The sequence below is a fragment of the Acromyrmex echinatior genome, chromosome 6, assembly GCF_024713525.1.
Source record: "Acromyrmex echinatior isolate Ae372 chromosome 6, ASM2471352v2, whole genome shotgun sequence".
NCBI lineage: Eukaryota > Metazoa > Arthropoda > Insecta > Hymenoptera > Formicidae > Acromyrmex > Acromyrmex echinatior.
In genome coordinates this window covers 7,627,501-7,642,769 of record NC_141857.1, presented here as the reverse complement: position 1 = coordinate 7,642,769, position 15,269 = coordinate 7,627,501, and the positions used below count along the sequence as shown (strand labels likewise).

The window sequence follows — 15,269 nt, the reverse complement described above, 5'->3', positions numbered from 1 at the left end:
TACTTGCCGACGAGATAGGCGGGAGGTGGCATGTGAATGATTTGTCTGATTTTTTGAACGGGACTTAGATAATATTCGCCGAAAACACTGCTTCCAAGAATACACAGCCTGAACGAAAAGAGTTAGCGGAATGGTCCAAACGGCATTCGAAGCTTCTTTTTAAACCGAACAACATTGTCTCAGATCCGGAAGTTCGAGGACCTTTCGTTCAAAAGAAAATGGCGACTTCCGGAACGGAAGTAGATATTCCAAAAATTCCAACTGATGAGCATGGATCAGGACTGGTACTTCTGGAATCCGTAATAAAAAAAAAATTTTCGATTTTTCCGTCAAAAACTATCACCCCCCAAAAATTTTTCAAAAATTTGGTCCAAAATTCATGGGTCCAAAATGCGTTTCTCGACCTCCTGAGTCGCCTGGCATGGTCGAATTTTGATCGATTTTTCCGACCCATTATATTTTCTCAGTGGGACTTAGAAAAAAATCGCCGAAAACCCCACTTCCAAGAGTACACAGCCTGAACGAAAAGAGATAGCGGAATGGTCCAAACGGCATTCGAAGGTGCTTTGAAAACCAAACAACATTGTCTCAGATCCGGAAGCTCTAGGACCAACCGTTAAAAAGAAAATGGCGACTTCCGGAACGGAAGTAGGTATTCAAAAAATTCCAACTGATGAGCACGGATCATGACTGGTACTTCTGGAATCCGTAATAAAAAAAAAAATTAAAATTCCTTCGCAACACGGTAACCCTAACCCATTGGAGTTGTCTTCGAAGACCTGACCCCGTGCCAGTCACTTCACCGACCTAACCAAATCCGTAGTTCTCGACCTAACCAAAACTTAGGAAAATAGTGGAACTAACCAAAAGTCCCCAATTTTCAAATGGATGTAACCAAAAGTCCCCAATTTTCAAATGGATGTAACCAAAAATCCCCTATTTTCTCGTGGAACTAACCAAAAGTCCCCAATTTTCAAATGGATGTAACCAAAAGTCCCCTAATTTCTAGTGGATGTAACCAAAAGTCCCCTAATTTCTAGTGGATGTAACCAAAAGTACCCTAATTTCTAGTGGATTTAACCAAAAGTCCCTAATTCTTTCCGATATAACCCAAACTCCCCAAATTTTGATGTCTACAGTTTGGATTTTTTCGTCACTGTCATTCTTTGTCAGTATGTGTGGAACTTAGAAAAAAAAAAAAAAAAAAATTCAAATTTTCCAAAAATTTGTCCAAAATTCATGTGTCCAAAATCCATTTCTCGACATTCTGAGTCGTCTGGCATGGTCAAATTTTGATCGATTTTTCTTATTTTTTGAACGGGACTTAGAAAATATTCGCCGAAAACACTGCTTCCAAGAGTACACAGCCTGAACGAAAAGAGATAGCGGAATGGTCCAAACGGCATTCGAAGCTGCTTTGAAAACCAAACAACATTGTCTCAGATCCGGAAGCTCTAGGACCAACCGTTAAAAAGAAAATGGCGACTTCCGGAACGGAAGTAGGTATTCAAGAAATTCCAACTGATGAGCACGGATCATGACTGGTACTTCTGGAATCCGTAATAAAAAAAAAATTAAAATTCCTTCGCAACACGGTAACTCTAACCTAACTTTTTCCCGACATAACCTAAACTTCTCAAATTTTGTTAGACGTCTATAGTTCGAATTTTTTTTTCGTCCCTCATCTTTTGTCAATTTTCGAGCGGTGTGGAACTTAGAAAAATTTCAAAACAAAAAATATAATTCAAAAAATTCGTTTAAAATTCATGCTTCCAAAATCCGGATCTCGACATTCTGAGTCGCCTGCCATTCGAATTTTGATCGATTTTTCCCATAAAACTTAGAAAATTTTTCAAGAAACCAACTTTGTATCGGCTACCATTTCTAAACTATTAATGTTAGACCAATAGTGTATAGGACTTTTTTTTGTTTCTCTGACGAGAACTAGCGATATATTCATACCCATCCTCATCTCAAATTTCGATTTTTTTGGGAAAAAAAAAAAAAACAGTTAATGTTAGAACAAATGTGTATAGTATCTTTTTTTTCCTTTTAAAGAGACCATCGATATATTGAAACCCATCCTAAACTCAAATTTAAGGTTCAAAAAAAAAAAAAAAAAAAAACCAACCGCCATTTCTAACCATAAGATTTAGATCAATATTGTCTATTATCTTTTTTGGTCCACTATTCGAGCCCTATATGATGGCGTATTGAAAGTCATCCTAAACTCAAAGGTTTACATTTTTCAATTTTTCAATATGGGTTGCACGACTGACAATTAAATGCTTATAGACCCTTGTAGACCTAGATAAGCCCCACCCATCCATGAATAAAATCCCGAAAAATTTCCTACAAACCTAAAAAAGGCCATTCCGTCCTTTTTCCTATTACCGTCAAAATCGCCCGTATACTATCGCCAGTACATCCATTTTCAGTTTGGGAACTACGTGACTACATACATTTTCTGGCACTATCGATAAAATCGTATCGTCGAAAGTAAACGTGATTCGTCTCTGTAATACATCCTCAGAACAGAAGCGTGTCGATTATCCAGAATCCATAGGAAGGATAGTTTAATGGATCTTTGAATTAAAAATTTAATTTCGTATCTGCTACATATGCAAATAAAAGTTGTTGAATTGTAGTAAACGAATCTAGAAATTCATACAAGTTAATTTAGTGAATTTTATTTTATATGTATAATATTTGTCTTATATCTTATAAAATTACAAAGTTATGTATCTTTATGCAAGTTTTCAGCCAGTATTTATCAAATATAATTACTAATATAAGTCTATAATTATTAGCAATTTTATAGACTTTTAATAAATTCAATCTTTTCTAAACATATATTGTCAATTTAAGGTATAATTTAGCAAATCGAGCTATAGAGGTTCTCTATTACCTCCGCCAATTTTATTGGCGGTCCTCTTTTCTTTGTAAATATACTCACCCATAAAACAAATAAGCTACTAATAAATTTAATAGCCTGTTTTTGCAAGTAAGTATTAGGTGTTGGAATTAATTCGTAGCGTTTTTTAATGAAAGAATGTTATTTATTTCACATGAGCATTAAAAAATACATTAATGAAAGTACTTCCCATCACTTGTAAAACGCTACGAATTAATTCCAACACCTAATATATCTTTAATTTACAATATTTTTTTTAATTTTTATGTCTATTTTATTACATTTCGCTAATAAAATTGCAATAACTTTTTAAATATTATTTTTTATTGTATTATATTATCCTTTATACAATTCGATATTACAATTATAATAATTATTTACAATACAGTATACAATTATTAATGTTGTTCAAAATATAATAAAAAAATGATAACATAAGAGCATAATTAACAAATCTAAAAACCGCGACAAAAAATACTTTTTAGATGACCCAATAACAGCACTTTTATCGCGTTCAAGATAATTATCTTAATAATTTTATCATATCAAAATCTCCGCCTCGTGATATGCTGATTAGTATCCGATTCAAAGAACAATCTAAGTCAAGTTAAAAAGTTAAAAAGTTAATTTATTTTAACTTAATTTACATTTTAGATTTCTCTTTTTAATTTTATTTAGTTACATTTTATTCGTAACTATTATTTTTTATCTAATTTTTTTTTTTTAAGTTAAGTTTCAAACATAATACGCGGCAATAGCGATAGCTTAAAATGAGATGAAAATTGCATGAATGAGCAATTTTAAGTTAACCAATGAAATTATAAATATTCTAGTGAATTTGCTCATTTGTAATTTTCACCTCATTTCAAATTATACATCGAGTCCCAGATTTCAATCTGTCAGAAATCGTGTATTGTCACGTCAGCGGTACTTATAAAACTTGTCCAGGAATGTCCCTGGCCAAATTACAAATTTTTCCTTACTTCAATAACCGACGGGGCACTAGAACTGCAGGGACCGTCCCTGACATCTTCTCCCCACCTCACGCGCCCTACCAGCATGGAGGGGCACCTTTTTCCTGAAAGCGTTCGGGTTCTAAAAACGGGACTTGCTCTCGCGAGCAGCGAGTTTTTGAGGGGTAGTTCAAAACTTCCCGGGGTCGGGTCTGGTCGAAGAGAAACGGTCTCTTCCAGAGTATCGCGATTTCTAGTTAAATTCCTAAATTCTACTCGCGTGAGCAATCCAATCTAATCATAGGTACATCTTATTTAATCTTCCTAGTTAACCGCGTCTAATTATTATAAATAGTTATAACATAAGTCTGGATATGTGTGTAGCAACTGCAGAAGTTATAAAATACACTAATTACTTTTGAGCAATTATAAGTACGTATATATATTAATATTTGACGAAACCTCTCCTTTTACAATAAACGCCGCCGCGCGTATACGTTTATCGTTTAACTTGGAGATCGTGTGTGTGAACGAGCGGAATCAGCGCCAGCCAATCATCGAGCACCTACAAGGAGCCTGACCAACCAGAGTCCAGACTGAGCCGCGCGTCCCGCACCACGGACCGAACCACCAGCAAGATTCATGAAGGTATTACCATAGGTTTCTTCTTAATCGAAAGAACGCGCAACTCTCGATTTGTTACCCGCCATTGGTCTCCGGTTTGTCCAGGTATCAATTACCAACGGTTGGACCTTGGGACGTAACAGTATTTCGATGTATCTAGTTTCTGATAGGTTGAAATCCATTATTCCTTATTACTATTATTACCTACCTCGTATTGTGAAGGTTTAGTCATAGATACTATAGGCGTACCAGTATTCATAGTCGAATCTTATATTGGGTCATCTAAAAAGTATCCGCGGTACTTTGTCACTACTTTGTCACTATATGACCATCACACACATCTAGTGACAAAAAACCGCGGATACTTTTTAGATGACCCAATATGTAAAACTGATACGTTTGTTACGGAATAAAATTTCCCTAAAGCCTATTCTACAATGTGCTTTTTGTTTTCTGTTTTCTGCATTTTGCTATTTTTTACATCTTGTCTTTTTGTTTCTTATCCGGTTTTTTGTTTTATCGTCTGAGGTAAAGTTAACAACTTCGAAAGAAACAAGAAATACATAGCAAGAAATACAATTGTCGATAAAACGGTTAGGAGAAAGTAGCAAAAGATAAAAAACAAGAAACAGGAAACAGAGTACATTGTAGAATAAGACACTCAAATGTGTTTTTATAATATATAACACATCGATACTTCTTCTCGTGATCTTCGTTGAACGATTATTTAGTGCGGGAAGACTTACTTTCGATAACTTGCGAAGAAAAACGTCTGACAAAAATTTCGAAATAGCTTTATTAAATTAACTTAAATTTAATAATTGTATGTGAACAAAATATTTATCAAACAGTATATACAACAGTCTATGTAAACAGTATATATAATATAAACAAAACATGTAAATAAAATAGAGTATTTTCCAAATAAAGTATATACAATATTTATCGTTTCCGTAATTTGTAAGACTGAAATCCTAGAATTATGAAATAAAAAAATATTTAAAAAAACAAATTTTACTTATAACTTTTCAATTATTTTTTTTTATATTAATTTAACTTTTAATTCAATTAATTTCATTGTAAATTGTATCTTAACCAAGTTAAATTTTCGAGGCTGTTAACTTTAACTTAACTTAGTTTTAAAAAAAGTTAACTTACTCTTTTTCTTTTCATTAAAATATTGTATTAGAATTGTTGGAATGTGTTAGGATTTAATGAACAGAATATATTTATATAATTATATTCATATAGTACATGCAATTGATAAAAAGTAATTTATTCATATAATTTTATGTATAATATTGCTTACAAGTGTTACTCGATATAAGCCAAACAATAAAATGATCGTATCTTTCAGTATACATATTTAAATACAATGTATAAATTGAAAAATTAAATTAACGAAATTATTGACTGCAACTAAATAAATTGATTGTATGTGTGTGTAACAATTATTAATTATAAATTTATTTTAATTAAATTGTTAGTTAAGTAACAAATTTTAATTTATCTTTAACAAATTTTATGTAAGTTTTTAATGTATAAAATATTCTTTGATAACGTCACATGTAATACGTGTAAATTCATAAATTTATGTAAAAAGATAAAAAATTGATATTTTAATATAAGTTAATTTTTTATGTAAAGGTTTTTGCCTTTACATAAAAAATTTTCATAAAAACATTCTTCATCTTCTTGAAAGTGAGCGTGACAGACAAAACAGACAACACACTAGTCTACTATGCTAGAGATCTCGGGTTAAATTCTCAATAGAACCAAAATATAATAAAATATTGACAAAAAGGGACTCATCCCCATGACTTTGACATATGTTGTCAATGACACGTGCGTCCTCTTGGAAGGAAGCGACATTTCACCAAAAGTATCTTTGCCAAACAAATAGAAGCAAAAAATGAACAAAGCCAAGCTATAAATAGAAGCAATAATTTAATGGAAGTTTGATATCTAAATGGATTCTATGAAAACATTAGAATTTATAATATCAACTTCCATTAAGTTATTATTTTTTCCTTTTATTTATAATTTCCTTCTATTTATAGCTTAATTCTGTTTACTTTTCGAATTCTTTTCAGAAGTGAAAGATGTTTTTCATTTCTTTCGTATTATTTTGTGTTTCTGTCTCGCGTATTAACCTATATTTAATCTTTTTTATATATTATTCGTATGAATATCTGTATTTGATTTACAGACCCCTTTATATCCCACATTTATTGACCAGATGCTTACAATTTCTTGTAAGGGCAAAATAACTGACTAATTATAATCTTGACAATGTCTTATGACCTAAATCTTTTGTTTTTAATAACGCACGATAATTGTCTTGTGACTCATGTCTTAAAGATGTATATACAGGGTGTTTGGAAATTAGTGATAAGTTTTTCGCACTTATCACTAATTTCCAAACACTGTATACATATATGAGGTATCACACCTCATATATATATATATATATATATATATATATATGTGTGTGTGTGTGTATATATATATATATAAAATATATATACACACACACACACACACACATTATTAAAACTTAGGTCACGAGACAGTATTGTGCGTTACTATAAAGACAAAAGGCTCATAGTCTTGAGATTATCAGTCAACCAATCTACTAAAGCCCTGATGGAAACAATATATTGCAGTTTATTGAGCGCAAGCATGGCGTAAGCAAACAGCGCACTGGTCTGCTATACTAGAGATGTCGGGTTCAATCCTTGATAGAACCAATTTTCATACATGCTCGTAGCCTCTCTTGGAAGGCAATGGCAAATCGAGTAGTATACTTGCCTTGGAAACTTCTCTACCAATTCGTTCGGAATCAACTGTAAATCCCATATGACTGTATACAAGCAGCGTGTGTACCATAACACAGGCATATGAGAGAAGTTACCATGTTCGGCCACGAATCAATAGAATTAGAAGATATTACAGTTATCATTTAAATAACAATCATGTACTTTTACATTTTAAATCATCACAAATTGTTCAGTCGCTGAGTTTTTTAACTTCAACTTCGATTCAATACAATCTACAGAAACATAAGTACACCAATAATACTCTCATGTCCCCACACAATCTCTATCATACGCATGAGATTAACTGGATGCGCTTATACACATATATCCGACTATATATTATCAAATCGTCGCTTCGCGAATACAGTTCTTTAAGAGAAATCAGTCGCAAAGGGAAGTCTAATGCTGATTTTTGCAAAAATCGGTCTTTTATTTGTTTATTCACTAGCAATCGTTGATTTTCACCTGAGTCATTCGGTCTCATTGCAGCTGCTGGGTATTTTCTTAATCGACTAGTCACGTGTTTTCCGCTGTTGCTCTGCCTTTTACTGCCTCAATTATTTCGTCATAGCGTGCACGACATCATCGCTGCAGCACTTGTGATAATTCTGATGAGACTATTACGTAACCTCATACAATCGCTTCTTCTACACGCCTATTTTATACGTTTGTCGTAAACCTTCTTCCCGAAGCTCACACTACGGGCGAAATGAACTGTTGTGTGACCAGTCAATTAATTAGAGACTTCAACGATATGCTTTTGCCCTCTCCGCCCAAGCAAAGAGGTCCACGCTAGGTATCGCCTCAAAATCTGTGCAGCGTCTCAATTCGTTTCTAAAGTATTACAGAAGCGATATTGAATTAAGCGTGTAATAAATATTGAATACTTCATTAAGTTTGTGCCATAGAATTTCGAACTTACCCTGCCTGCGGTTTGAGAAATACATTGAGCTGCATATGCGTGATGTTATTGCCATTATCGCAGAATATCCGTGCTAAGGTGACGTTGCGTAATTGAGCCAATTGTTCTAGGATAAAAAAAAGATAATCAATCAAACTTGAAAAATTTTTCTAAATTGGTAAAAAAATTCTCATATAATATTTTTTAAAAATGATTGTATTTTATTTTACATTTACAAAGATTTCTAAAATAATAAATTTTAAAAGAATATACTTTTAAACTTTTTAGATTTTATGAATTTTTTTTTAGAAATTATAAAATGAAAAATTTGTTAATCTTAAATTATTCGCACATATAAAAAATTTTAGGAAAACGTGGACTCTTTTTCAGAAAAAATATTTTTTTTCTTCTAAAAAATATTTTAATTCGTATAGAGAAATTTTCTAAAATATTATAAAAGTAAAAATATAAAATTTCTAAAAAATTATTCGTATAGAGAAATTTTCTAAAATATTATAAAAATAAAAATATAAAATTTCTAAAAAATTATATAAGAATTTCTACCAAGATAAATTTTGACCGAGTAAAATTTTTACCAGAGCGAAACGTATGAAACATTAAACAAATATAAACATGATATTAGGCGTACCAGACGTGAAGGGATGCGGTTGCGTCATTGAGTCATAAAAGAACCTATCAGTACGTCGGGATCTAGAGAATTGCTCGTAAATAAGACAGCGGAAGGTCGGGCCGATCATGCCGTCGTCTGCTGGTCTTTCTGCCATACCACCCACGATAAGATCGACATCATTGGGATGGGAATAGATTGTGCGAAATTTCCTCATCATCTAGTAACCGAATAGTATAATCACATATTGGTGACCATAAGAATATCAAATGTAAAAAGAGCGATTTGTTTCAATCTTACCTCTATAGGAATGTAGTCTAGGAAATCGTCAAAAGTCCTAGCAGCAGGAAGTCCACAGTATCTACGATAATAATTGTAACCAGGGAGACCATGATCACGGCCACGTGCAATGTCCAAACTAACGGCATCCAAACCTAAATTGTTTACATCGCTGGCATATAATTTGCTTGTCATCTATAATATAAGAATAACAATATTATAAAAATTTCTTCCTAATCATCAAACAAGTGTTTTTATACACTCTGAGAAAAACAGTAAATGACGACTACATAAGTTTTATATGTAGATTTGATATGTAGGGTATTCAGTAAGTTTATTGACAATACGCTGTTGGCTAGCCAGCATCGATTCCAAAGTGAAATATCTATGATCACAAAACAATACTCCATATTTGATGGAGATATGGAGGATGTCATGTATTATGAGCAGTTAAAACCAAACGAAACAACCACCGTCTAACATTATCGACAACAACATTGGAATGTTTGAATGATAATTTGATGCAAAAACGATGACGATCAATTGTTTCAAATTGCCGAAAGATGATTCTTCTCATGATAACACTCGTCTTTTTGGGTGCTTTCCAATTGCTTAATACATTTTAACACAAACGAACACAGGAATGCACAAAGTGTAGCACGATTCAATTGGAACAGAATGTGTACGTTGTGCATGATTAAGATCCGTTTCGGATAGAGTTAAATTAAATATAGCTTTTTCCGCTTGTATTAAATAAAAAAAAGTAAAAATGCCGACCACTCAACGTCTTCCAACTTCATTTATAGCCGCCGCAGTTAGTAACATGTAATTGTCACTAGAAAACACAAGCTTATACAGTCCTCGATTGAGTACAGATATGTAGCGTTGTGTCGACGATAACGGACAATTGGAACGCACTTGTATCGCGTGCACGAAAGTATCTAGGGATATTGCAATTGGAAAGCACCCTATGTTGCTATAGCCATGAAACAAATACTCATGGAGCTCGAATGAGAGGTTCTTCCGTATTCTCCAGACTTAGCACCAAGAGATTATTATCTGTTCCGATCGATGCAACACGCTCTGGAAGATACATACTTCCGTAATTACGATAAAGTCGAAAATTGGATTACCAAATGGATTGACTCAAAAGACTAGAGAGTCTTAAAGGGAGAGGGTAGCAAATTGCATCACGTGAATGTTCAATCAGGATGGGGATCACATGATCAGTTTTCTTCAATCTATTCCATGACTATGGAGCTTTGATGCCCACGTCCAATCAGAGAAGACGTGATGCAGTTTGTCACTCTCTTCCCTTGAGGCTCTCTACAAAAGGCAGACCATTCTTCCATCGCGAAATTCAACTTCTGCCAGAAAAATGGGAAAAAGTCATATCTTCGGAGAGCAAATATTTTGATTGAGACATTTTGTTTTATTCACACATTTTGTTATTGAAATAAATGCTCAAAAAACACAAAAAAACAGCGACTTTCAATAATTCCCTGATGTATCCCTTGATAGGAAAACAGCATTATATAAAATTATAATTATACAATGTAATTGTAATTATGTATTTTTTGTATAAGATTAATTAAATTGTTTATTTCATTATCAGAAAGAAACTTGAGAGAGGACATGAAAGTCTTTTTTTCCGTAACGCAAAATACCTTCGTGCACTACTGTCCTCTGCAGAAATAGATGTAAACTACACAACAATATCCATTTTTTTATGGTGTTCCTGATGAAAATAAACGCTGAAATTATTGAAATTTCTATTAATTTTATTTAGATTTGTTATTTTAGCGATTTATTTCCATCAGAAGTATCGTAAAAAAAATTAATATCGTTGTATAATTTACATCCACTTCTGCAGAGAGCAGTAATAGTGCGCGATGGAATTTTACCGTTACAGGAAATTATAGGAAAAAAGCCCTCACGTCGTTTCTCAGGTTTCTTTCTGCAATTACGCATTAATTCTACATATAAAACTTATAGAGTTAGTTGCTACCAATGTGTTTTTCTCTAACTGTAAGTGTACGAGAGAAAAAGTATTTAATGCCCTACTTACATCTGAAATGAGACTAATGTCCATCTTCTGACTAGTTTGAGTAGCAAGACCACGAAGCAATCCATCAAACACCTCCTCCGTTTCGATTATGCGCGGATTAAAGAAATGCTCCGCTAGCTGTAGTGTTTTATTCTGTTGGCGAAAATTATCCGGCATACTAAAACAAAAAATTACGCATATTTCATATATTTGCGCTTTATAAATAATTTGTGAATAAATAGAATTTATTTTCGGCGTGTCGTAGTGCTTACCTTAATTTTTCCTGCATCAGCGAATTCAGGAAACGTAACGCTGCAGTAGCAGCTTCATTGCTGACCGCCGGTTCGTCATCAGAATTATAGTTATGACTATAATTATTTCCTACAAGACCGATAACTCGAGTGTACCTTCTGCCCAGAAGAATGGGCAACCACTCTTTGTACGTAATATGTTGAATCTCAGCGATTACAATGCGCCTGGTCTCTTGGAACAAAATCTCGTCCGACCATTCCGGATTCAACCTGGCAAGTTTGTCGGCGACACGATTATGCTCACGATGCCAAACCGTGTGAATTGCAGCTAACTGAGGATGAACGTTCACACGATCATCACCTGGTCGACACATAGTTGTTAAAATGTTGTAAAACTTTTTGTGACAAATATGTATATAAATGCTTAATTATACACGGAAAAAAACGATTTTGCTGAAGTATCTAAAAATTTAGCTACATAGACGTTTGAAAGTAATTTTGTTTTATATATATAAGATAAAATTCACCGGAATTATAGCAGTTCTCTCCGCATTGCGATGTGAATTCGGTTTCTCCTCTTGGCAAGTACGTGTAATTATTTCGCACATCAATGCGAAGATGTCCATCTTCGAAAGTGCGAAGTTCGCGAGATTTCTTCGGAGTAGAACCGTAAATCGTAGAACCGTCCAGAAAATGGCTTACTTGATTCATCTACAAATTATATGCGAATTCACATATAATTTCTAAAATCATGAATTATAACCAAGCAGTAAATATTGTTCTAAAATTTTGAATTGTTACTAAGCAGTCCTGAATTTTTCAAATTAATTTTCTTATACATTTCCTTAAAGGAAAAGGTTTAATTCCAACAATCTGATTTAATATATAACAATAATATATAACACCTACCTGTTCTACAGGTCCAAAAGTGCACTCCGATCGTAAGACTGGTAACGACCGAACGTAATTCATGCATCGAACGTAATGGTCGCCGTAAACGGGATCGTGATCTGGTACACTGATCGGGGCACAATCTGGATGAACGTGACGCGGTGATAAAGAATCTCCATCCGGCTGACAGCAAGAGATCGGTTTTCTCGTTGAAACTACAACATATTAAGACATAATTTTTTTAAATACAAAAATATAATAAAAATAAAACAACAGCACTTCCTATATTCTTAAAAAAATGATAAAAACGATATTGTACAAAAAGAGACATAATCCGTAATGTGTCAAATTTACGACGAAAATTATAATTATATTTTACACACACACACATAAAACACACACACACACAGGATGTCCAGTGAGTTTTGACAAAGTGTTCATGTGCAGACAGGGCGAACTAAACTGATTGTAAGTACGAATCTTCATGCAATTACTTCGCGCATTTACAGATTCATCTTATATTGGGAAATTCGTAAAAAGTCATCACTAATTTAAACACAGAAATACTTACATAAACCGGATTATGTCATTTCCTGATAAAAATCAGTAAACTTTATGTCGTAAATTTCTTACAATACATAACGTATTTAGAATTGCGGATGTAAACAGATAACATTTTAATCCAACTATCATAAAATGGAAATGCTTATATAATCGGATTTAATATTTACTTGGATGAACTTAACGCCAGTTAAAGAGTAATTTGTTCATATCTATCTTGATGTGAGCGTATATACTTTTTATTTGAACGTAACTGGAATTTTTAGCAAGGCTTTTAAATTTATGCTGTTTCATAGAAGAATAAAAGAATAGAATTTGAATTTACTTTTTTCAGAATAAACACAGAGGCAATGCCACTCAATTATGTAATTGTATGAGCAGCGCGTTAAGATACATTTGAGCAGAGAGTAAATCACCTTATATCTATGCGGAATTTTTCAATCATTCATTGTTTTGTAATTACTGACACTGCTGAGGATGACTTGAACCAGTACGCGATCAGACGAATGAACAATTATCATACACAAGCTCGTCACTTATGATTATTCGATTTTAGCGAACTCGGATGCGCGCGAGCTCTTAAAATGATACGCTTAGCAGAACAGTACGAGAGGCAATCATAATGATTATAGCATAAATATTCTGTTCTATAATATTCTGTTCTATAGGCGAGTGCAGTGTCAAAATGTATAGTATATACAATTATATTTGCAAATTTGACACATTAAATTGTAATTAGTTTTGAAGAAAAAATTGTATTTTGCTCCAGTTACTGCACTGACTCTTTACGATCTTCTTTTTGTACAAATGTTTTTATATTTTTCAAATTACTTATTTGCGACCAACGAGAATTATTTTTACAATCGATACAACAACGTGTCTTTATTTATCCAATTTTCAATTAGAAGAAACATTATTTATAATTCTTTCAATCTCCGGTAAAAAAATTTAGAACTGTAAATATGATGTAACAATTTTTTATGAGTTTACATTTAAATTTAACCATTCAGTTACTTACCCATCTTACGAACTGGGGTATGAGCCATGTCATGAGCGATGAATTGGCTCCATTCCATCACAGCCAGTGTTCTGCTAGCATCCGATTGATTATTCGCGGTAGATAAAGTGGCGCTTACAAGCCTTGGACTTGGTAGTGGTTTCTTAGAGTGTCCGACACGTCTCGGTTCTTGGATGCCTGCTTCCCAAACCGAACATTAGATCTTTGTCGCGTAAATGATTAAAAGTCGTAAAATCGGAGTAGATCGGTGCTCTATTTTGATACGCGACGTAACGCTTTACTCTTGCAAACCATTGAATCACGCAAGCAAAATTATAAAACGATATGATTCCGCGACGTCGATTTGTAAATCGATTCGTAAATTGACAATTAGATGAACGAATGATCATCATACATAAGCTCGTCACTTATGATTACTCCGATTTTAGCGAGCTCAGACGCGTGCGCGCTCTCAAAATGATATGCTTGGCAGTGCAGCACGAGAGGAAACCATAATGATTATAGCATAAATATTCTGTTCTAACTATATATATAGGCGAGTGCAACCGCCGACTGTGCTAATCTTATGTGATCCTAACTATACCTACAACCTGCCTTCTCCGCGCGATAAAATACAGGGAACGATCAGAGGAGTATAATTGTGTCGCAAACGTATTCGAAACGAGAATCGTAAATAGGAATTATTATCACTACAGGGTCTACATCCTACATTAGCGGAGACAATTTCGCTCCTGGCGCCTGATCGGTCCCTGAAGGATCCTAAATCTCGTGCTGCAATGCGAGGCTGCTAGCAAATATTGCCTCGACTATATCGACTTCGACATTCTGATGCGTTATCGAACGACGAGCCGTCTGTTGCGTCTCTGTTAAAATTCTGACAAAGACGCGATTGTGTAACTGCAATCTCGAAATAACAGCTTGCAGGTCTAATCGACGCCCTGTCATCGAAATTACGGCCGCTCGAATCGAAAACGCTCGCAGAAACGTCCTTATGAACTTATCTATATACATGATCGAGGAAGGCATTCGAACGAATGAACCAAGCTAGGAAGAGGTACCGAATGTAACTTTAAATGTGTCGAAAATGCACTATAGCAGAAACATCGATAATTTCTAAAAGCAATTCTAATAATTTATTACAAACAAGAAATTTGCGCACTGAGAAAAAATATAGTGTGATAACAGCACGAAATATTACAGCAATATTTTAATAGTACGCAATATTACAAAAATTGCAACAATATTGCTGCAATATTGAAATTTTAATATTTTATTGGAAATATTGCAAAAACATTGTGAAATAAAATATGTAATGTTAATATTTTGTAGGAAATATTGCAATATATTGTTGCAATATTATAATTCAACGTAAGTATGCGGTTC

The 15,269-nt window shown here is 33.6% G+C and overlaps 1 protein-coding gene across 5 annotated transcripts in view; it reads right to left on the bottom strand.

Moving 5' to 3' along the window:
- Positions 1-5,746: 5,746 nt before the first annotated feature.
- Positions 5,747-15,269, bottom strand: part of LOC105154117 (salivary peroxidase/catechol oxidase) — a 35,460-nt gene continuing 25,937 nt past the window's right edge. For all 5 annotated transcript variants that reach the window (XM_011069422.2, XM_087406789.1, XM_011069424.2 and 2 more), the window contains 9 exons: positions 13,887-14,063; positions 12,326-12,522; positions 11,944-12,127; positions 11,438-11,777; positions 11,187-11,343; positions 9,140-9,313; positions 8,861-9,059; positions 8,233-8,338; positions 5,747-8,144 (listed from right to left, as the gene is read on the bottom strand). In XM_011069422.2, the coding sequence (XP_011067724.1) occupies positions 8,057-8,144; positions 8,233-8,338; positions 8,861-9,059; positions 9,140-9,313; positions 11,187-11,343; positions 11,438-11,777; positions 11,944-12,127; positions 12,326-12,522; positions 13,887-14,063 (1,622 nt within the window). In that variant the 3' untranslated portion in view covers positions 5,747-8,056. The remainder of the gene's footprint in view (positions 8,145-8,232; positions 8,339-8,860; positions 9,060-9,139; positions 9,314-11,186; positions 11,344-11,437; positions 11,778-11,943; positions 12,128-12,325; positions 12,523-13,886; positions 14,064-15,269) is intronic.